The 22,408-nt window shown below is 42.2% G+C and overlaps 1 protein-coding gene across 1 annotated transcript in view; it reads right to left on the minus strand.

The window, feature by feature from the left end:
- The window catches only part of COL17A1 (collagen type XVII alpha 1 chain), a 36,874-nt gene extending 35,852 nt beyond the window's left edge, over window positions 1–1,022 (minus strand). Inside the window, exons 1-2 of the mRNA XM_037400684.1 lie at window positions 971–1,022; window positions 200–244 (exon numbers count right to left, since the gene is read on the minus strand). Of these exons, the coding sequence (XP_037256581.1) occupies window positions 200–244; window positions 971–1,022 (97 nt within the window). The remainder of the gene's footprint in view (window positions 1–199; window positions 245–970) is intronic.
- Between the last annotated feature and the right edge of the window lie 21,386 nt (window positions 1,023–22,408).

The raw sequence follows: 22,408 nt of genomic DNA on the forward strand, positions 1-22,408 counted from the left end.
GATGGCTCCCCACATACTACTTCTCTCCACTAACAAGTATTCTGGGAGAGACATTTCTGAAAATAGCTTCTCTTTGGGTGCAAGTCTTTCTGCACTCAGACTTGCTGTACCCAGGAATTTACAGAAATAATGCAGTTAAATCACGTGGAGGGGCACAGAACACTGAGCAGAAGTAACGTAATGTCTGACAACTACTTACTGGGTGGCAAGGATGTCAGTCTTGTGGTTACCGTCTCTGTAATAACTGAGGAAAGAAAAGGGTGCAGAGGTAATGGCATATTAATACAGCCAAACAAGACCAATGCTCTACTTAATTTCCATTGAAGAGCATGACTCATTCAAAGAAGATTGACTCATTTAAAGAAAAGTTCCTTAAGATCACATTGCCTAGGGGCTGCACTCTCATTAGCACACAATGCTGTGTGTTTGTTTGCAGGCCTGTCTAACTCTACAGTAACTAAGAACATCAGTGTCATGAAAGACTTTTTCTTTACAAGATCCCTGTAAAACATGGAAGTATTATTTCTGACACTTCTGAACCACAGCCATTGCTGTAACAGCAAAGTCCATGGTCAGACCCCTTACTAACCTCCTACTAGCTAATTCCCATAATGCCATCAGGAAATTTATCCTCTGTTTTACTCACAGCCAAACAAGATATCTAAAGAATATTTTCTGGGCCACACAGGCCATATCAGAGGTAGGAGAAGAATCCAAATGTCTGCACTACTGGCTGGAAATGTTACTACATGGCAATCATCTGTGGTTAAACAACCAGCTCATGCTACATGTGTCCAAATGTCTGACATTGCCCAGTTCTATTCCTTGTTCTGACTTCAGCAGAGACCAGGGACAGGTGCAGTATTTAGTTCTGGACCCCTGGTCAGCATTCAGTCCCTTACAAAACTTACAAAAATCCATTTCTGGGATTTTTGGTGTGTGACTTCAAAATAAAAAATATTCTCCTTACGTCTTTCAGTAACTTCTGATCCATCTTGCCTCGTTTTCTTCACGGAATCCATGACATTGCCACCTGCAGGGAAAGCAGAGAGGCTGCACTCAGAGCTCTGTGAATAGTATGAGATGACAACAGTTACCACAAATCCCACCGCTTTTCTGCCTTCAGCTGGGGACTAGACTGCCTGGAAGACATCTGTGTCAGGGAGTTTGCTGTGCCTTTCCAGAGCCATATGGGTACTGCTAACAGACCAGCACCACCTGCCTACAAAACTGGATGCTGCACAACACAGCAGAGCTGAAACAGCAGACGGGGTTGTAAAGCTAACAGGTAAGATCGGGGCAATTGAAGCAAATCCACTCAGTGCTGGAGAATTTCATACTTGGATTCATATCCAGACTTTGTGGCACTACACTATGGTCTCCAGTTGTGCCCCTGCAAAGGCTTGATCAGAACCACAGGATCCAAACACCACTCTGCATATCTGCTCTGGGCAGGACTCAACAGTACAGGAACAGAAATGCAGGCAGCTGTAGGAGTAAGCGACCTGCACCATTCCACTACTGCCAGAAAAACCTGAGGAAAGATACTGTTGACAGCAATAGTGTGCATTCTCAGAGTACATTGATGCTAAAGCCACAGGACTGACTTCAGTGAAGCAGAGAAACACTGGAGGTACCTTTAAACTAGTTATTTTCGGCAACAAGGAACTTAAGGTAGGAAATGCTTTATCTTGCTTTACAGGCAAAGCAGGGATGGTTTGGAGGCTCTGTCTGCAGCTTTGGAATCTGATCTAATTTAATGCCAGCTCAGGTCAGTCTACACAGTACTGTAATCACTGCTGTGAATGCTGTGTATACTCTTCTTCATGACTTGGATCCCTCTCTAGTCAAAATTACAATCTCTACCAGACCTATGACTATGTTCCAAGGCAGGAATACCACAAAGAAACATTGTGATTGCAAAAAAGAAACATCAGCTAGAAAAGACACTTCTGTCAGAAGGAAATACACAGTTGCTCACTCCTAGTCTCTCTAAGATAATGTTTCAACAATAAGAAGGAAGAGATTTTAATTTACTCACAAGGTGATAATAGGCCAAAACTCTTCACTATATTTGAAGACTCTTCTTTAAAATTGAAGGCATGGCTGTACCAAACCCAACACACTTAACAGGCTAAGTCTAAAAAAAAAGCTTTGCACAAAATTTCATCCCAGTTTTAGAGCCCAGCTTGAGGCAGAACCCAAGACCATGCCCTCCAATTCAGCTACCATTTGAGTTTGATCCTCATAATTCCACTTATCCTTCTGCAAAGTGTCTACCAAGTAGCCCCCTCGATACTACTTTTGTACTGCCCATGCATAAATAATGACACAAGGCAGGATGCAGCAGAGAATCTGCAGGAATATCTGAAGTGCAGATTCAGTTCTGTCTTTGAGCAGCTCCTGCTATTCCCAGGGCTGGACAGGAGCAATTTGAGTGTAGAAGGCACAGTGTCAGTGAAGCCACTTTAGCCTCCTGTCACAGACTCAGCTGAACTTTGAAGAGAGCGCTCACAGTGCCCTCCCTGGCTGCACCTCAGACCCTGAGCCTAGCTAAACAGCCCTGTAAACGGGGCTCCTGAGACCACATCCAAGTCCTTACACAACCTGGCAGCAGGATACTACCCAACCCTTACAGTGCTTGCTAACACTGGGGATTTCCAAGGGATTATCCAAGGGATTATCCAAGGCATACGCATGACCAGAGCTATACGCATTAGGAGAGTTCTTCCTCCAGCAGCGTGACTGTCCCCTGCAATGGAAGGGTTCCTGGTCGCTCACTCCAAGGAAAGGCAATATCTCTGCTGCTCTTCCTTATTGTGTCAACAGCGAAAGCATCTTTCAAGCTCCTTCCCTAAAAACAGATGCTGGAAGCTCTTGTCTAAATGTCAGCGCTGTTGGCTTTGCCAGTGTTTTTGGCAGGGAGCACAGCTTTGTATTTCGAAACTGCTCTCCTACTGCTTTGTAGCCCCAGAGCTCCACTTCCTTTCACTATTGGGGAAGTGGTGCTGGTTGTGGATGCTGGAAGAGGCCAGCACCACCATGGAGTGAATGCATCTTCTACATCTTTCCCTTCCCTTGAGAAAGGGGAGTATCTTGCTTTGATACCAATCTGAAAAAAAACAGCAAGAGGTTAAACCACATGCCACAGCCCAGCCCCAGCACATGGTACATTTTGATCTGTGTTGTATGTGTGTTTGCCACATGAATGAAAAAGCCAGCCCAGGCTCCAGCAGGCTGACTGAGCTGGATTTCCATTATCTGTCAGGACTGACTCATTTCACCAGCTCCTATCTGGATTCACAAAGACATAGCTGTGGGCTATGTCTGTGGCAAAGCAGCAGCGCTGTTGAATCAGAGGAGCCACCTGCAATCATCTCTGAGTAACAAGTGGGAACTTGTGGAGTGGGATGACTCTCAAACAGTGCAGGCAGCATAAGACAGGGCAACCCTATGGCCATTTTAACATAAGCTCAGGGGTTGTACTGCACTTGTGGCACCCACAAAAACAGGGAACTTGCAGACTTTAATGGCGCCAGGAACCAGGAGATGTCTAGCCCTGCCACATTTGTGCACACTGCTTCCTCTCTGTACAGCACTGAAAACCAGGATAGTAATAGCTGCTCAGTTTTGCAAGGCAGGCTTAGATCTGTGCTTTCCACATAAGCCTGATGCTGCAGGGTGCCTCCTGTACCCCCTGTTCCACCTTCTGCACCCCCTGTTCCACCTGCCTGCAGTGCAGCACACTGGCAAGGACACTAAGCCAATCTGAGACGGGACATTCAAACTCTTCTTATTATTTTAGAATTTAGGCATTGTGTGCAACGGTAATAAAGCTTATTACAGGCATTTTTTAAAAGCAAGTGGAATAGCCACAAAGACATATTGTAATGGGAAAATGAAAGCAGGCATGTTTCAGATTCTTTTATTTCTCCACAATGTCCTTCCAGTTTTCATGTCAGAATGCTGTTACACTCTGAGCACATCCTTTCAGCTCTCTCCTCCCTCCATTAATAAGACTCCTGCTGTAAGACACTCCGTTAGGAGAAAGAGGCACCAGCAGGTGCTGAAATTAATAATATTTAATGTCAGTGGAACCCTTTGATGACAAATACTCTGAGACTCAGTAGATACCTCCAAACCATGTCACTGACAATATTAAAAGCAAATGCCATGTCTCCCGTCATATCAAATGTCTCTTAGGGTGCCCCTTCCTCTTAATCAAGCCTTTCAGGTGCCACTGTTCCAGGACTAATAGAACTGGTTGAAAAATGGCCCCTTATCTCTCTTTTACCCTACAGTCTAGGAGTCTGACCTTCTCATTCTGCTTTAAAAGCTGTTCCTTTCCAGTTATTCTACCAAACCCAACACAGTCAGAGTCAAAGCAACCAAATCACGCTTCCAAATCTGCTCATTTTGTAGACTCACTAAAATGATGCTAATACCAGGGAAGCAGGTTAGAAGCCCAGCCAAAGCTTGGATGCGCTGTAGGAACCAAATTCCGCTCTGCCCACAAGCTGTTCTGGCTTCTTTGACACCAATATGTACCCATTTCCCAAAGCACAATCAGAAGTGCTGCCCAGGTTTACTCTGCACTGCCAGGTGCCTTCCTTTCAAAAGCGTGTCCTCACCATCCCTACTTAATTGTGCTACCCAAAGAGAAACGGGCCAAAGCAAGGCCATTCTGACCTGCACAAGCTTTTTGTCTCTGACACAGAAAGGGAGACAAACAATCTGGTATTATACAAAAAATGTTTGCAAAACAGGAAAGCGCTGCTGTCGCCATTTCACAGATGAAGAAATTAGTTACAGAAAGACAAGTAACTTCCCCAGAGTCACCTCTACATGTCAGTCCAAAGATAGGTAAAGAAGACAGGACTTTTAACTAATGCCACTATGTCCAAATTGCTAGACCCGCTACAGAAAGGATTCAAACCAATTCTCAAATCAGACTTTTCTGACTTCCCGTGGCAAAGCTTCAAAAACACCTTACAGTGCGTCCTAATCTTCCACGACAAAAATGTGGCTCAAAGTTCATAATCAATGAGTCACTGCTGATAAATAAACCCACCTGCCTGAGACAAAGCAAAGCTTGACTATGGCAACACAAGCTTTCACTCAGAAGCTGTTCCAGGCATTCTCAGGACTAGAGATCAAGTCCTTAGTATTACACCCTGCACCCACCATCTGAAGCTCCAATTTACGATCATTACTCCTCCAGCACACTTCAGATCTGCTCGGTTTTAAAAACAACCAGCAGATGATCTGCATTTCACCATGCTGGTGCCCTTATAGAACAGAGAACATTCAGCTAAACTTCATCTATTTGCAGGGTAGTTTCACAAAAGGCATTAAAAATGTACCCAGAGCTTGCCTTCACATTTCTTATCTCCCATCAGGTATACTCCTTTCACTGGATACTCACTTTAAAAGGGCAGTATTCAGTGACAAACACAAAACTAAAATAGCACAGCTCTTACACAGTCTTATTTTTACATTGTATTCCCCATAGAAAAATCTCCTCTATTTTGCCTGACCGTACAGCCTTGTTCCTCAAGGAATCCGGAAGACAGAAAATAAAGGATACTTTTTTCTTTTCTTTTTTTTTTAGCAATGTAACTTACCTGAAGTACTTTGGTTACTGAACTGAAAATCTGTTTTTCTCCTCAACCGTTTCCTTTCTACCAAAATTTGCCACCTACACTTTATATCATGTCCTTCCAAAGGTGTGTGGAATCTGAGTGATCATCCAAAAATGTTCACCTCTTCTTTATTTAACCTGTTTTATTCTCGCCCGTCTTCTGCTCTTCTATTCCCGTGATCTTAAACAAGTCCCAACAAAGGCGTGTCGTGGTTTCCTGCCTCACCCTACCCTTCCAATTATCTGACAATCACTGGAAAAAAAGATCTGCCTCCAGGAATCAAACTTTATTGAAAGAAAAAAATGCTCCTACCTATTTGCTTAGGTAGATTAACTATTTAGATCCCAGACAAAAGTGTGAAGGCTTATGTCAGGGAAAATGAACGGTTAGGGTAGTACTTTCTGACACATGATTTGAGATCTGTTTTGGCATTTTCTTGCAGGAAGTTACACAGCACCTGCTGGTGTCTCTGCAAAGCTGGCTGCAAGCTAAGCGTATTTTACTGCTTGCAGTACAAGGGGCTAAACTCCCAGCTAGCACAAACTGGCTGAAAATCACTCAAGTCAGTGGTCTGAACTGCCTTGCCAACCTCATAGACATTTATGCTCTATTCAGAAGTTAGCACTATTAATAAATGTATACCATCTACAGAATTCTCACTGGATAGGAACAGGAGCAGAAGAGCAGCCACGGCGAGTCAAAGCAAAACTCCATCTAGCTCAAGACCCTGTCTTCCACCATGGCCCATTTTAACAGCCCTGGAAAGACTATGTGAACAGGACAAGCATATGCAGATATTTTCCTGGTGTACACTGGAGACTTCCTAAGTCAAAAGCAGCAGCACTTCAATCATTCCTTGATGGATATCTTCCATTAATTTGTCCAAACAGCTTTTGAATCTGTACAACATTTCAGTATGTAGTGTCCTACAGCAAATATTTGTACAGCTTAACTATACCCTGTGTAAAGATTTTTCCTCCTACTGAATGTGACACTGTCATTAAGTGCCCTGTGTTTCTTTATAAGAATCAGTATTCACCTTGGCTTCTCTCACCCTACACAGATTTTAACAGATCTGTACCACTGAACGGGAAAGAACTTGATGCTTCATGCATATTTTTGCAGACCTTTCGAGGGATTGTAGCTGCCTACTGTCAAGGTTGCACTCTGTTCTTTCAAGTTCTGTACTGGACATTTCCAAAGGTTTACAGTACTACATTGCCACTCCAAAGGTTATGCTCTGTGTTTGTTGATGGGCATCAAGACTTCCTCAGAATTCATCAATGCATCTCCTATCTGTATTTATCTTTAGTCAAACAAATATTTATGAAGCATAATTTCCTTTCAGCATGCAGAAAATATCCATGAGTTTGCCTTCTGAACACTAATGAAAGGACGTTTTATTGTCTAAACAAGCTGCATGTGGTAATTAAGTCATTAAGCAATGTAGAGCTCAGCCTGGGACCTGGCCAAACTGCACTTGGGTTAAGCCTTGACCAAAAGGATAAAAGTGGCTTTAGCCTTTTGAACTTCACACTCTTTGAACGTGGCACGTTATATTCCTCTTAATATGAATTGCACTTTAAACGTGCACTTTGGTCATCTCTTTTTATGTCTGCTTGCAGCACCAATGCACAGCTGCGTGCCTCAGACACAGCCTGGCTGCTCAGACAGAAGTTGTTCAAGAGAAGACAACACTGAACGCACTGGACTACTCTAGCTCTGTAAGACCCACCAGTAGAAGAGACACTTGCTCGAATGGCACACAGATTTCACTGGAGCAAGAGATGGGACCTCTCACTTTAAGGCAGCGTTCTCATGACTGGATCAATTTTTGCTCTCCTTTACCTTTGTCTACCAGTTTTCTTTATATATGTATCAACAAAATGTAGCCATCACAAGAAAATTACAGTATTTTAATCCCTGTAATGTCATCAGTGACAAAAACACTGGTTTAATGTCTCTTGAGAACAAAGTATTCATGGAGCATCTCTTCATGACATTTTGCCAACTTCCTACTGGAACGAAAAAGAAGGTGGTGGTGGGCTATGACATGCCTTAAAAGGAAACTGAAAATAAATCACATCTTGAGAACCAGTGACTGCATTTAAAATGTAATCTAGGTAAATCTAGGTTAATCTAGGAGAAGATGAAGTTGAGGATGCTGCCTGATGAAACACACTGATCAGTTCATTCAAGTTCCTAATGTGCAAGTGTCAACATCAAGGACGTAATTTAGAGAAGTCCTGAGCTGCTTCAGATTTTACTGAAGTCAGTGTAGGTCAGGCTCAGGTATTCAGAGCCACTGGAAGTTACACGTCTAGCTGGCACAGTGCAATGAACTGCAGCAGACCTAGCTTTAGGTCATCAGCTGCCACTTCTGCAGTAACAGTGGTGGTGTGTGGACTGGTGGTTAGAGCAAGGGAGGCGTCCTGAGCTCCTCCTGGAGATAACACCTCCCATCCCACATCTGTCCTGCTCAATTTTTTGTGTAGAAGGTGAGTCTCTGTAGAGATGGAGTCACGCTGCTGCTGAGTGTACCTGGAAATATTTTACCAGATGAAGAGTTTGCTGCTTTCCCCATTCCCAGCACAAGAAGAAGCTGCATACTCTGAGCTTTCAAATGATGCCTCCATCTGGCAGCTATAGAGATCAAATGTACTATTTTCTCTGGTGAAAGATGTTCCAAAAGTTTACAGCAGCTGATGCTGGCACCGAAGAAGCTGAGATGATGAGGCAGAACTCTACACTGCACATTTACTGCACCTGGAAGGAGGCTGTGCTACAGCACATCTGAATCACTCCTCACTCTGCAAGGGGAGCCTAAAGATAAAGGCTCAAAGCTAAACCAGCTGGTTTTATCATGGCCATCCTCTAGCAGTTTAAGGTGCATTCATGGTTTGGAAACAGCCAAGTGATGATAACTTGTTATCTTCAACTTCAAAGGGAGCTGTGGAGCACAGAGTAAGGTGTACATTGGTCTATTAATTCTGTCTCAATCGACGCATAAATCACACAGGCAGTGAATCAGCCAAGAAGCTGATAGGAATAGTGCAGGCCCACACAAGGATGGTTCACACAGGGAAGAAGCCGCCACACCTATTTCTGTGTAGCAACTGCAGTTCCCCCTGTGCCTTGGTTTTACACAATGGAGCCAGGCACCTACTGAACCAACCAGAGCCTCCTGAGTCACAACCTTGACTCAATGCCCTGAGTCCACGGTTTGCACATCACTTGAAAAACTCACTGTGAGTAACCTCGGGCATGAATAAAAGCCTTGTGGGGTACTGATCATTGCTTTTGGGGTACTGGGAGGTGAGTAATGACAAGACACAAAAAACCATTGCTAACTCAATCTCCCAGGTTTCAAGTAACTTCAGTGATTAAGAGAAGATGTCTTGGCTGTTTGCTCTGATTAATATAAAAACTGTACAGCTAAGATCTGCCTTTCCTCTCCCCTTCTGGCTTTATATAGCATTTCACACAATGGGAGGCTTGCTACAACTTCTAAGGTTTATCAGAGTGCAAACAGCAATTACAATAAAGCTATATATGCATACAGAGCATTATACAACACTTAACAGTGTAGGACAAACTGAATTGTACTGGTCCAGAGAGTACAGTGAACCTGGGCTGCTCTGGTGGGGGGCAGAGACTGGGAGGAGGTGGCTGAAGACTTGGGCTTGCTGCTCTTACCATTAGCATGTAGACAGGAGGAGTGGGACTCTTCAGCAGCTGTAGACAGCTGTCTACCTCTGCTCAGAGACAAGCCTGTACAGACACTAGGGCCCTGATACTGTCTTACTGCTCTGCAATACAACTTCCTAATATCTATCAACAAACAGCCCAGCCCAAGGGCTGGGGATGGACATGTGCACTGTCTTGTGTGTCTGAGACTGCTCGTGATAATGTAAGCTTTGGTAACAGACATCCAAACAAAACACCTGTGACCTCTTAAAGTCCCCCTGTCCTCCATGCATCTTTTTAGGCACATCGATGCTTTGGCACATTTTATCTTGGTACAGGTGAGGCTATACAGCAGGAGACGGCTGGCAAAGCCAGGAGTTATCACACATGTCAGACTCACCTTTAATGGCATCAAAGCCGGGATGCTAACAGACCTGCTTGCAAAGGTGACTTGCTGTCATCTCTCCCTCTCTCTCTCTGGCTACACACACACACACATCCCTTCCCCCTCCATGGCAATTAGGGAGCTACTCCAGCTGTTGAGCAACCCACAGCATCTGCCAGGGAACACAGCTGTGAAGCAGATGGTCCTGATCACTGCTGCTCTGAGGGGTACTGCTGCAAGTTTAAACTAAGTAACTTTCGTCTCTAAGACTCCTCTCCTTCCCAGCGCTGGCATGATGAATAATACCTTTCACTTTGTTCTCTAGGTAAGAGTTGCCTATAACATATGCTGCATACAGCAGCAGAGCTATGAGCTGGACTGTCTCTTGTTTGACGCCACTAGTTACAATCAGCCCACTGCCTGATCTGCTTGGTCTTGAGTCCTTGAATATTTTATTTAAGAGAATGCAAAGCCTGATTCACAGGATCAAATAATTTCCTATCTCCTAGCTTTTAGAAAACTACTGACTGTTTGCAAGCCCACCTGTGAACCCTTAAAATAGTCCTAGCACCAGTGTCTTAGACAAAACATATGCACCAGAAAATGCATTATTTCTAACATTGCACATCAAATGTTTCAGTTAGCCAGGCAGCAAAGGGACACAACCAATGCCAGATGACCTCGTTGTGGTGTTGCCAACATAAATAATGGAGAAAAGTCAAAGCAAATTGTTTACAGAGAACTGCCAGCATGCAAAAAAACCCCTTTCTGGCAGCTCTAAAGAAAACAGGATTTGATTTGTGAATTCCTCACCAGCCATACCCATGGTCAAAATTCCAAGCAATTAATATTTCAAACAAACAATTCAACCAGTTCTACCTGCTGCCAGTCCAAAGCCTGCAAGTTTAAGCACAATTACAAAAAGCAACTCAGGGAGAACTGCAGTACAACAGTGCATACAGCACAAAAGCTGAAGACAACACTGATCTTGGAGATCTGCCTCAGAAAACAGTAAGTGCTGGCAAATAAGTCTGATTTCTGTCTGCTGTCTTGACAGAAAATTCAATACACGCATCAACAAAAAGTCCTGATGGAAAATCTCTGCTGGGCCTAACTACAGCTTGGAGCAACTCGCCTCCTGTACAGAGCGAGGGATTCTCATTAGCAGGATGGGAAATGCATGGGAGGGTGCCTGAAGAGTCTCCAAGTGCAGTTTTGTTTTGCTCTCCCCTTCCCCAGCTGCATTCCTGCCCTGCAAGTCCTTTTCCCTACTAAGTTTCAAAGGATCATTTTTGGATCAAGGATTATTTCACAAGCCAGAGAGGATTTTCAGGAGACTTTAGGAACAGAAGTGCCACTGATGCTCTGTCAGTCAGGTGAGTTTGTATGTAGTGCAAGAACATCTGACAGCACCTGGGCACAGAGAATGAAATTAAACACAAGATTGTGCATAAAACCCATAGCTCATACCCACTCCACGGAAGCTGGTCAAGCAGTGGGGATCACTGCAGGAGCAATATGTGAATAAAGCACCACCAGAGCTGTTGCTGCAGGGACAGCTGAACTGCAAGAGTCTATACTGCTTGCGGTACATCTTCTGTATCCCATCCCCAAGCTCTCTAGCCATAGCTATATTGTCAGGATCTAACTTTGCTTTCCTAATAGACTTCCTCATTATCCACATTGTTTACACACAACCTTGTGCTAGAAGACAGCATCAGCCTGAGCTCCAGCGCAGCTTGGGGGCAGGCCCAGAGCATAAGCAGTGGCCAGCAAACCTTTGCTCACACAGTCCAGATTGGTTTAGCATGCACAGTTAAATATAAGTAGGTGTCACTAGCTTTCACATATCCCAAAAGGCCTAGCAGCCATCCCTATGTTTTCTGACTCCTAATTTTCTAACCAATATGCTAGGGATTTTGCACTGTGTCTTCTCCAGAACTTGGCTCATCCTAAACGCTGCATTGCCATAACGAACTCCAACTACTGTCTTCCTAGACCAGGGGTCCTCAAACTACGGCCCGCGGGCCGGATACGGCCCCCCAGGGTCCTCAATCTGGCCCCCGGTATTTACAGACCCCCCCCACCGGGCGTTGGGGGTGGAAACCAAGCAGCCGCAGATGACTGCCTGCCACTTCATCCGCGCGCCGGCCCCCTGGTTAAAAAGTTTGAGGACCCCTGTCCTAGACCAAGACAAAACCAAGTATGTGGAGCGAAAGTCATTGACTTAATGGATGTGACAGGTTTAGACTTGAGATGGTGCTTGCAGTCTATGTAGACTATAGCCTTGACAGGTGAAAGAGAAAAAGGGAGCTTCCCGAGAGACTCGTGTCAATAAAGTGTAGAGTGCCATGCTCAGCTTCTTGGACAGCAGGGCTGCTGATTCTGAGTGGGGGAACCCCAGCACCAGAAGCAAGAACAATGAGCACATCTTCTAGCAAATTTATCTATGATACTGCTTTGCAGGTCACCAAGAGAACATGCTTCAATTATCAAGGATTCTGATTTAGCACAAAAGCAAATGATCACCCAGGGAAAAAAGGAATTGAGGTATAGGGAGATTTTAATGGATTCAATATGCTTATTATCCTGTTTTGTAACCTGACATTTTGGGGCTCATTGTGGATGAAGTACATTTCATCCACCATTTTCAGCTACAGTTTTTCTGAGGAACCTGAGGTAAGTAAAAGAAGTGTATTGCCAAACAATGCTGCTCCACCATGGAGGGATTTTCCCCTCCTTTAAAAGTTTTTAGAAGCCTGCAAGTTGGAAAAGGCTGGGAACTACTGTATCAGATCACAGAAAACACGTTAAAAGCATAGAACATGCAGCACATGAAGTGCAGTATGTCTGGTTTCATCACTTCTGCGGGGCTTTTTCCTAACACATGGAAAGCACCCAGCAATCTTGGATTCAGGGTAGAAAGTAAATGATGATTCAAGCTCAGCCTATTCTATTAACACAGATCTTTACTGTCTGTTACTTTACTTGTCTATATGGCATGCCAGTCTGCCAGTTTAGGAAACATAAAGGCATTAAAAAAAAGAAAGCCATATAAAGTTTTTGAGCTTTTCATTTTTTATGTTTGCACACAATAGGCTTTTTGCAATCCCTGGATGGCATACCTGCATTTGTTGGTGTGCCTGTGCACATGTGTATGTTGATCATGAAACTGCCTTTGTTGAAAGTTTCAGTTAGAAAACAAAAAGAACATTGAATGCAATGGGCCAAATCTGGTTTTGTACTCCAGCAACATTACTGCAGATTTTCTGTGGCTTAAAAAGGGACGGGTTTTTCCTCAAGAGTATATGGCATTTAGGAGAAGGGGAAAAGACAGATCCAGAATCAGGATTATCTCCCCATTGTTTACAGTAGAGGAGATAAATGATGGAGCAAAATTATTAGCTGCTGAAAATTCTCCATCAATTTTGTTTTTCACACCACTATTGTAAACAAAAATTTACAGGAAAAAGATTTTTTTGTTTACAATAGAATTTGAAAATGACAAAAAGTGGAAAATGTTTTTGTTCCTTTCCTCTTGTTTTTCCAGGGCAGTAAGAGGAATTACTGGGAATACACATTTTCCCAAAGAAAATGGTTTTAAAAATAATAATTCAAAGCTTTTTAGAACATCTTTCAACATTTCTTTTTGATTTTTATAATTTAAAATGAAAATCCCTCCAACTAAGAATCAAACCAAGAAAACCGTGCATTTAATCTAAAAACATTTTCTTACGTAGAGCCCATTTATGAACGCTCTTTGCTAACATTTTCAAGCAGTAGTCTGGTTCTAGGAAGAACTTGAAGAAAGTCACTGCTAAATGAGGCTGGTACAATCTAAACTCAGAAATTATAAGATAAGCATAAACCAGCTGATTTTCCAAATCTGAACAGTGGAAATGTTTGGACATTGTTTCCATATAACATTTTTCTGGGATCACTCTTTATGTGTGTGTGTGTGAAGTGAAAGCACAAAACCGTATTTCCACTCCTTTAACAGGCAAATAAAAACATTTTAAAAACACGTATTTCCTGTGCAATCATGAAGCTTGTTTTTTCACTCAGTTCTGCCAGATTTTCACAGCTTAGACTCAAGAGTAGTAACTTGTCTCTCTGAGTTTCTGTCTTTGTATTTCAACTCTCCTGAGACCAAATGACGTAGCAGATACTGGCTGGCACTACATTAATACTGTAGTCTCCCCTTAGTTTGAAAGCTGGGTCAAACTGAAATCAAGCCATTTTGATTTTCTGTGGAGAAGCAAAAGAAGGCCAGCCCAGTGGTGAACATATTCACTTGGAATATGCAAACACCTGTATAGTGATTTAAACTTGTGATTTACACATTGTTCTCTGTAAATCTCTGATCAGACAGTCTGTCCTAGACCTAAGGGGCTTTCAGAATTTTTTTCCTTTAAAATAACGAGATTTCTAAGGGAATTGTCAACCTTAGGTAGTAACTTTTCTGAGGGGAAAAAGAAGTGGGTTGGTACAAACATGTTAGGACAGCTGTGCTCTGTAAATCCTGGGAAGTTCTGACTATCCCCCAGGCCCATGACATGATGAAGACTGAGGCCATTCAGCAAATTTCCTGAGTCAGACTTTGAATGGAAGACTACAGACTTCTGTAAGATTTTTTTTCCTCAGATGGACCCTGTCAACATAATCCTTCTCCTTCTTTGCTAGGAAGGTACTTCCTGTGATTAGGCTCTCAAGCATTTCAGGGTGGTGCTCACTTTTCACTGCCAAAGTAAACAACAGCATGACAAGTCCCTGATGGGTTACTGAGGCGCTCCCTCTAAGGGAACATGCTCTATAGTGAGCCCTGTTTATTGCCACTGATTGTTAGGGATTTAGCATGGACTGGCACTTATCACAGTAAAGATCCATGGGCAATATCAGGGATGGGCATTTCAGCTTACATCAGCTTTTTGTTCTGGGTGCTTCAAAACTATAAATCAATTTCCAAACATACGCTTATCTTAGTATTGCAAAAGAGATTTAAATTAAAAGACTGCTTTCCATTAGCATAAAGCTGGATTATGCTTGCCTTCTGCTGCCATTTGTCTAGATCTGGATTAACACCACAAACTGTAAAGGAGCAATTTGGATTTTATTTTGGTTCTGAAGGCAACATTATACCACTTGCTACAACTGCTTGTGGCATGAAGGCATGTGAAACTGTTTTTTATTCCTATCTCCATGCTATTTCTTTGCTGAACTGGTCTTCGGAAAGGCTTGAATGCTTCTCCCTGGCTGCTGTCATGCTGCACCTGCTTTTCCTGGGGCACACAGCCTCACCTGCCATGTGCAGGCTTGCAAAGCCCCAATTTAAATGGCACTCCTTTATTAGAGGATACATTCCAGAGTTATAAAATAGTATTATCCACTATACATGGCTAGAAGACTGCTGATCTCCTGCAGGACTGCAAGCACAAGACGGGACATGAGACTCTTGGTACAACCACTCTCCAGAATGTATCTCACGTGGCAGCTGGAAGCTTTCTACATGTTCTCAGTACTGAGGTTGAGGAGTGCCTTGGAGACCCTTTTCTCTCACACTGTAAAAATTACTGAAGTAAAGAATGCATTAATCTCATTGAGAGCTAGTAATACTTCTTCAGAGGTGTCTCTTCCTTGGAAACATTCTCTTACATTCCTGAAATTATGCCTCCATCACTTTTTTCTCTCTTCCCTTCTTCAAGAACTGCTAACTATCCTCTTCAAGACGGAGATATTAACTGTGTTCTTTCTACTCCTTTCACAAATTTTCCTCATCTTCTCTTTTTACCAAGGAGCTATTGAAATTTATTAATTCCCAAGTTTTGTGGTCACAGGAGGGAAGGTGTTATTTCAATTCACATGACTGGCAGTGGAGTTGTGAGTGCTGTTGTACTGAAGTTTTTCAAATTCAGTACCTTTCCCTGGTCTATTCACTTCAACGGTGTCTTGAGCTACTCTTTATTTAGAAAATTAAAACTGTTCATTTAAATTACAGTGCATTGTTTGTACCCTTTGATTCAATACATGAAGCTTTCATTTACAAGCACTAAGATTTTTAGCTTTCCTGACTAGCTTTTCCAAAAAAAAGATCACCGTCTTTACTGACTTCTGCTGGAAGGCCATTCACTCCTTTGGGCAAGCAAACGCACCATCAGATCTATAGTGAGGGGGTATGTTGTGCATAACACCTGTTTTGATAAGTATTTATTCATGATATAAGTTATATTCATTTATCTAGTAATGCCAGCTATTACACCAGTTACATTATCAATTTCAGTATGTGTTTCAAAGGTTACTATGTACGCCTTTTCTAACTCACCCCCCCATCCAAAATCTCTTCAGCTCAGTAAATACTAACAAAATGAAGAACTGGATTATAGCAAATAAGAAGTAAGTAGTTTATAGCACCAATAAAAAGCTGAGTCCAGAATAAAAGACTGATATAACAGTTCCAAGGATTTTTTTAAAATGCTGTTTTCAGTAAGCAAAGAGGCTATAAAGTCCAAAGCTGGCTTATGGCAAGGATGCAGGGAGAATATGTGAGAGGGTATGAAAAATACTTCATTTTTATTGCACCTTGAATAAAAAGAGAACTTTGATCAAAGTTCTTTAAAGCAATACAGCCCAGGAACTCATATTCTGATTTCAATACTGCATCCACAGCTTTGATACACAGATCTGAAAGCAGGGCAAATGCTTTCCTCCTCAACAGAGGTATGCGAGGCTTATGGTGGAAGACATCAAATTAGGCTGTGCTGGATTTGGTCACAGGTTCTAAATCACTTGTATACCATTACAGTAGCTTTCTCCTCCTAATTATATGTCTTTAATCCATATGACAAAAATCTTAAGCCATTTCAAATTCATCAACCCATTTCTTAGGAAATGGAATGAAGTGGATGGACTGAATGATTACACGTCAGACTTTCAATCCTTCAACAAAGATGATAGATACAAAGCGTAGAACAACCAAAGTCATCAAGTTTTAAACTGTCATGAGTAATAACAGCTACAAACACCATAGCAGGGTGTCTGTACAGGCACCCTAAAAACAGGCAGTAAAGGAGTCATACTGTTGAGCAGATCTGAAGCTGAGTCAGTCTGTTAAGATCTGTTAAGGGCTGAGGACACAGCCTGCCCTGCCATGGCCTCCACCACGGGCTGCCGGGGAATCCCTGCTCTGGCACCTGGAGCCCCTCCGGCCTCCTGCACCGACCTGGGGGGCTGCAGAGTTTTTCCTCTCACATATTCTCACTCCCCTCTTCCGCTGCAGATTTTTTGCACAGATTGTTTTTCCTCCCTTCTTAAATATGTTATGCCAGAGGCACTACCACCATCACTGATTAGCTCAGGCTTGGCCAGCAGTGGGTCTGTCTTAGCGCTGGCTGGCCTTGGCTCTGTTGTATGTGGGGGAAACTTCTGGCATCTTCTCACAGAAGCCACCCTTGTAGCCCCCCTGCTACCAAAACCTTGCCATGCAAACCCACTACACAGACCCACAGGGAACAGTCACAACATAGACTCAACACTTCCCTTCAGAAACCATTTGGAAAAAACAGATACAAGGGTTAAAATAAACCAGACACTGCACATTGTTTATTGCCTTGACTCTGAGTTAATTATGAACAGGCATACATAAAAGCTGGAAACTGTGCCTGGAATTACAGAGTTGTTAGAGAGACACCATTCATCAATAGTTAGAATGAGAGTAAATATTTCAGCGATATTATAGAAGTTAAAAGTCATAGCTGGCAGCTCATTAACAAGTGTTTTTCAATCTGTTTTATGATCCCTCACTGTTCTTTAATCTAGAACATCTTTTAGTTTGCAGCTTTCTTCTTATGTGGGTTAAAAGCAGTATTCAGCATCATTCATGGTTATTTTCATTATGCTTCCATTCCCCCATACCTCCCCAAGCTTCTTGCTTTATTCATTAGAGGTTATGCTTCTGTAAGTAGATCTCTAGCCTGACACACCTTTGTCATACAACACCACAAGTGATATGCTAATTCCAACCAAAAACGGTTTGTTGACTGATAAACAAAGAGAAGATCTGTGGCCCAGAAAAGCAAGAACAGATCAGTGCAGGTCTGTGGTCCTTTGATATTATTTATTTCTGCTCTGTAAGAACACAGAGGTACAATGCAGTCTGTGGAGTATCTATCCATGTGTATTGGTGTATTAGTAGTAATAATAGTAAGAATAATAGTAATTTCTATAGAAATCATGCAGCTCTCATGCATGACGGTCTTACAGTTAGTTCATTCACAGTTAGAACTCAGATGTCTCAAGTCTCTGCATCTATCACAATTCATCTAACTAATCTGTAGCTCATTGTTACAATCAAAACGACAATGTTAAGGTGACAACTGTAGCTCTCCAATATGCCAGAGCTGACTGGGAAGCTTTTCTTTTCAGCCAGGCTTATATTTCTATAGAGCTAGGCATGAATGCTTCTTCATTTTAACTGCTGACTTCTTTCACACATTTCTCCCAATGGTTACAAGGAAAAGATGATCTTAAACTGGCTGGAGTCACACTACCTGGCACAGTGGGGTTTCTCCTGGAATAGCTCACCATTTTTGCAAAAGGTGAATATTACAATTTCAGTTGCAATGAGTAAAACAACAAAGATATAAACAAGGAATATTCAGAGAAAGATAATGAGCAGTAGCTGGCTTTACTGGAAAAGCCTCTACATAATCTGGCCCCTAGGCTCAGAGTTACTGTTTTACTACTTGCTCTCCCCGGTAATGATCATCAGTGATTCCATCACTCCTTCACATAATGTTGCCTGCAAAAGATTCTCATTTTACAAACCATCTTTTTTTCCAGTGCCAAGAAGGTTTTTCAAATCAAAAGTAAATGGAGAAACGGTGGCATGATGGCAAGTACACTGTGCTCCAGCTGTACAGCTGGTAGGGCAGAACCCTGGGGAAAAAGGAAGCCTTTTTTGGTGCTTTGCTTATACCAGGGCTTGAACACTGACTTCAGACTAGCAGATTATTTTTTAAATAGTTCTGAGTAAGACATGTGCAAATGAACACTCAAAACTTGGATCCAAGCTATTTAAGTTTCCTCCGCTTCCAGTTTCTGGCAGTTATTTCTGACTTGGCTCTGAAGCTTCTGACTGTGCCCAGCTCTGTTTTCATGTCACTGCTTGAAAAATCCTGTTTCTTATCCAAAGCACAGAAGTATTGCCTTTCCCAAAAGCCAGGTCTGCCGTGTGTCACTTCTTCTCAGCAAGACCATTGGCTGGAAACTTTAGTTGCTACTCAAAATTTTCATTTCACGGAGATTCAGATTCTCATTAATTTGCTTCCATCAGAAGTTCAGTTTGTGAGACCTGTGATAACACACAGCCTTCTCTTATTAAAATCAAGGCACGCTGGGCTCATCCTCACTCCATATGTTACGTATTTCAGATATTCCTGCTGGCATGGATATTTCTGGGTAAATTTATTGTTATCACAGGGTTGTCAGATGCATGTTATGGTGGCTGCCTTCCTTAGCCAGTGCCTGCAAAGAAACTGCTCTTTGGATTCTGATTTAATAACATCCATGATTAAAGTTGTGAGCTGAAGGCTTTTTAACGACACCACCTGAAGATGTTTTACTTTCCAGCATAAATCAAAAAGTTCAGAATAAAATATTTACACACACACACGCACATATACACACACTACAACAAATCTGTATTAAGAAAATTGTTCTGTTAGGTATGATGGCAAGATAAAAATACTGGATAAAACACAGTATAGGTGGTGATCTAATGTGAAGAACCCTCACCAGCAAGGGTTTGTATTTTCTGGAGCTTGGTACATTGAATTCACTAAATCCCGTTTTTTGGAAAGATGAAGCACCAACAAGGAGCCCAGTAAGAACACTGATCCATTGCTCCCCCTTCTGACAGAATACCATTTGCCTAAGACTATAAAGAACTCTGTGAGAGTCTGCATTTATTTTGATGTATATGTGCAAATTTAAGCACATAAAACTATACAACTGTAGAAAATAAGGCTGAAAAGGCCTTCAATTAGGTATCTTGTCCAATCTCTGTCCCAAGAACCAGCTCCACCTTAACTATTCTAAATAGATTTTTCTTTAAAAGACTTTTTAAAATTTCCATGAGGTTTCAGAGCCTCCTGAGGTGATTTGGTCCATATCTCACCATACCTGCGGTTACCAAATGTCTTGAAGTTCCAAAACAAGTATCTCCTACTTCAGCTAAGGATCACTTCCTCTCTTCCATTCTCAGTGTAATTTACCTCCTTTCTTGCCATCACCTTTCGTGTATTTGAATGTTGTTGTCATGTATGCCATCAGGGTTTTCAACAGCAGAGTAAGCTCTTCGTGTTCCTTTCCTCAGATACTGTTTCCTAGACCTCTGATCACTGAGAACTACCACTAGTGTTCATGAGGACTATCCATATGCTTAAAGCTCCATGGATGTTTAAGTACTGTGCTGAACCGGGGACTTCATTCTTAGTGCCGCCCAAAGCTGCCAAACATATGCTGGTCTAGTTTAATTACATGACACTTTGGTTAATTACTGTTTGGATAATAACAATCTGGAAGTTTTGCAAATGTCTTTAAACCTGTAACTGCAGGTACAAACTACCGTATTTTGCTGGTGAAGGACAACCAGTGTCAAATTGTTGTGAACCTCATCTACCTGACCAGGAGGCAGTGCTTAACTTAGAGTTTCATACATTATTTCTTTAACAGTGTGTATTGGAAAGTGCTGTTCCTAATACGTCTAGAAGCAAATCCCTTGCCAATAAACAACCATGTCCAAAACCTAATGCTTACTGAGACATTGATATACACATATACCCCCATCCTCCAGAATAAAGAGGTTCGATCCCCGCCATTTGAGTACACAAAACGTGGCAGATAGAATAGCATCTGTGGTAGCTAATTCATGCCAAATGTATGCAATCAAGCCAAGCATAAAGAAACCAACAAGCCAATACATGCAAATAAAATATTATAATGAAAACTTAGGCAGACGGAGACCAAGTGGGAAGAAGATGGAATGGAAACAGGCTAAGCAACTGCCAGAGTCAAGAGCAATCAGCTCACAGGAGGGAGGACAGTGAACTATGGTTGTAATGGTGTTAAAGGAACTATTAGAATTCTGTTCTGTTTACTGTAGCTATTTGCAGTGTCAGTAGAATCCTTCAGCTTTCCCTAAAACAAATGCACAGTGTCTGCACAACTGAACAATAACAAACCAGTAAAAAAAGACCAGCATCTAGAAGCAATAGAAGTAAGTGTACAATAAAAAATCACAAGGCACTGCTCCCAACATAAACAACTTAGCAATAAACAAGCATATGATCAAATACAAGAGAACTGTTTGTTATCTACCTGTGTGCATGTGAAATATTCACAGACTATTTCTGCATCAAATATTCAGGAAATACTGTGAACAGTGGTTTTGAACACATACCCATCTCTTCATGAAAGTGCCTCCTGATTTGGTGACCACCTCTTGGTTAAGAGTGACATTAAGTCACAGTTTAATCCTTACAGCATCAGTTCGAACATGGCTGCATCTGTGGGGCATAAATGTAACAAGAATCTTAGATTGCAGTTGTGAGCTAGTGATAGTTTCAATAAGCCAAAACACTGAAGAAGGCTGCATCCCCCACTTAGCTGCTTCCCACAAAGAAAGCATTTGGGGAGTATTTGATCTTATTCCACTTTTCCTACCACTATTCCTTTCCTTTTACCCAAGTTACGCAGATGAAAAAAACTCTTACAAATTAATTAAATTAAATTAGTTGTTGATACAAAATCATCAGTTCCCATGAAATCAGCTAAGCTAAAGATGAAATTGGCCCATGTGGTTTTGCTGTTTCAAAAATATGTCCAGCAAAAATTAATAGCAGCAATAGAGTTTATGATGGAGATTCAGGGTGTGGGGTTTGATCCTCCACATTTTGGATAAGTCATTGCAACTTCTCTGTTGTATCTGTGAGGATGGCTCTTGCACATAGGTTTACCTAGAAAAGGTGAATAAGTATTTCTGTGTAAGACAGATACATAAGTGACGTCCATACTATTTTGTTCTTCCTCAATGGTATTGCTCCTATGCTTCTGGTGACACGCCCAGGCCTTAAGAGTGCATCACTGAATGACTTCACCATTCTGGCCTGCTTCTGAGACTTGGCAATACGCATGGCAATGTATCTTTGGTGGACTCAGGTTCATAATAAAAGGAAAATCTATGAATTCTTTAGCTTCTTGAGGTCCTCTGAACTTCTCCACTGCCTGTTGGACTGTCGAGAGACCTATACCTCAGGTTGTTGCCTGATGTCAAAATTAGACTGCAGGGTTGACCGTTAAAAACCCATACTACATCTGAAATAACAAGACTGGCAGAACTGAAGGACGCTCACTGCCTGTAGCACTGAGCAGAAAGGGCAGCATTTTCACTCGCAGGTTTCCCAGCAGTGCTATGCGGTGACTCTGTTGTTGCATCAACTTTCAGCATCTCACCAGTGTTGGATTTTGAGACATATTCGTACTTCTCACCTGCAAGACGTACCTATGGTGTACCTGAGAAGCTGAAGATCGGTGAAGAGAGCTATTCATTTATTCTAAGTGGAACCTGAAACTCCTTGAGAAAGCAACAACAAAACACCAGGACCTTCCAGTAACAGGTACTGGCACAAACATTTTGTCT

Source organism: Falco rusticolus, chromosome 9 (genome assembly GCF_015220075.1).
Source record: "Falco rusticolus isolate bFalRus1 chromosome 9, bFalRus1.pri, whole genome shotgun sequence".
Lineage (NCBI taxonomy): Eukaryota > Metazoa > Chordata > Aves > Falconiformes > Falconidae > Falco > Falco rusticolus.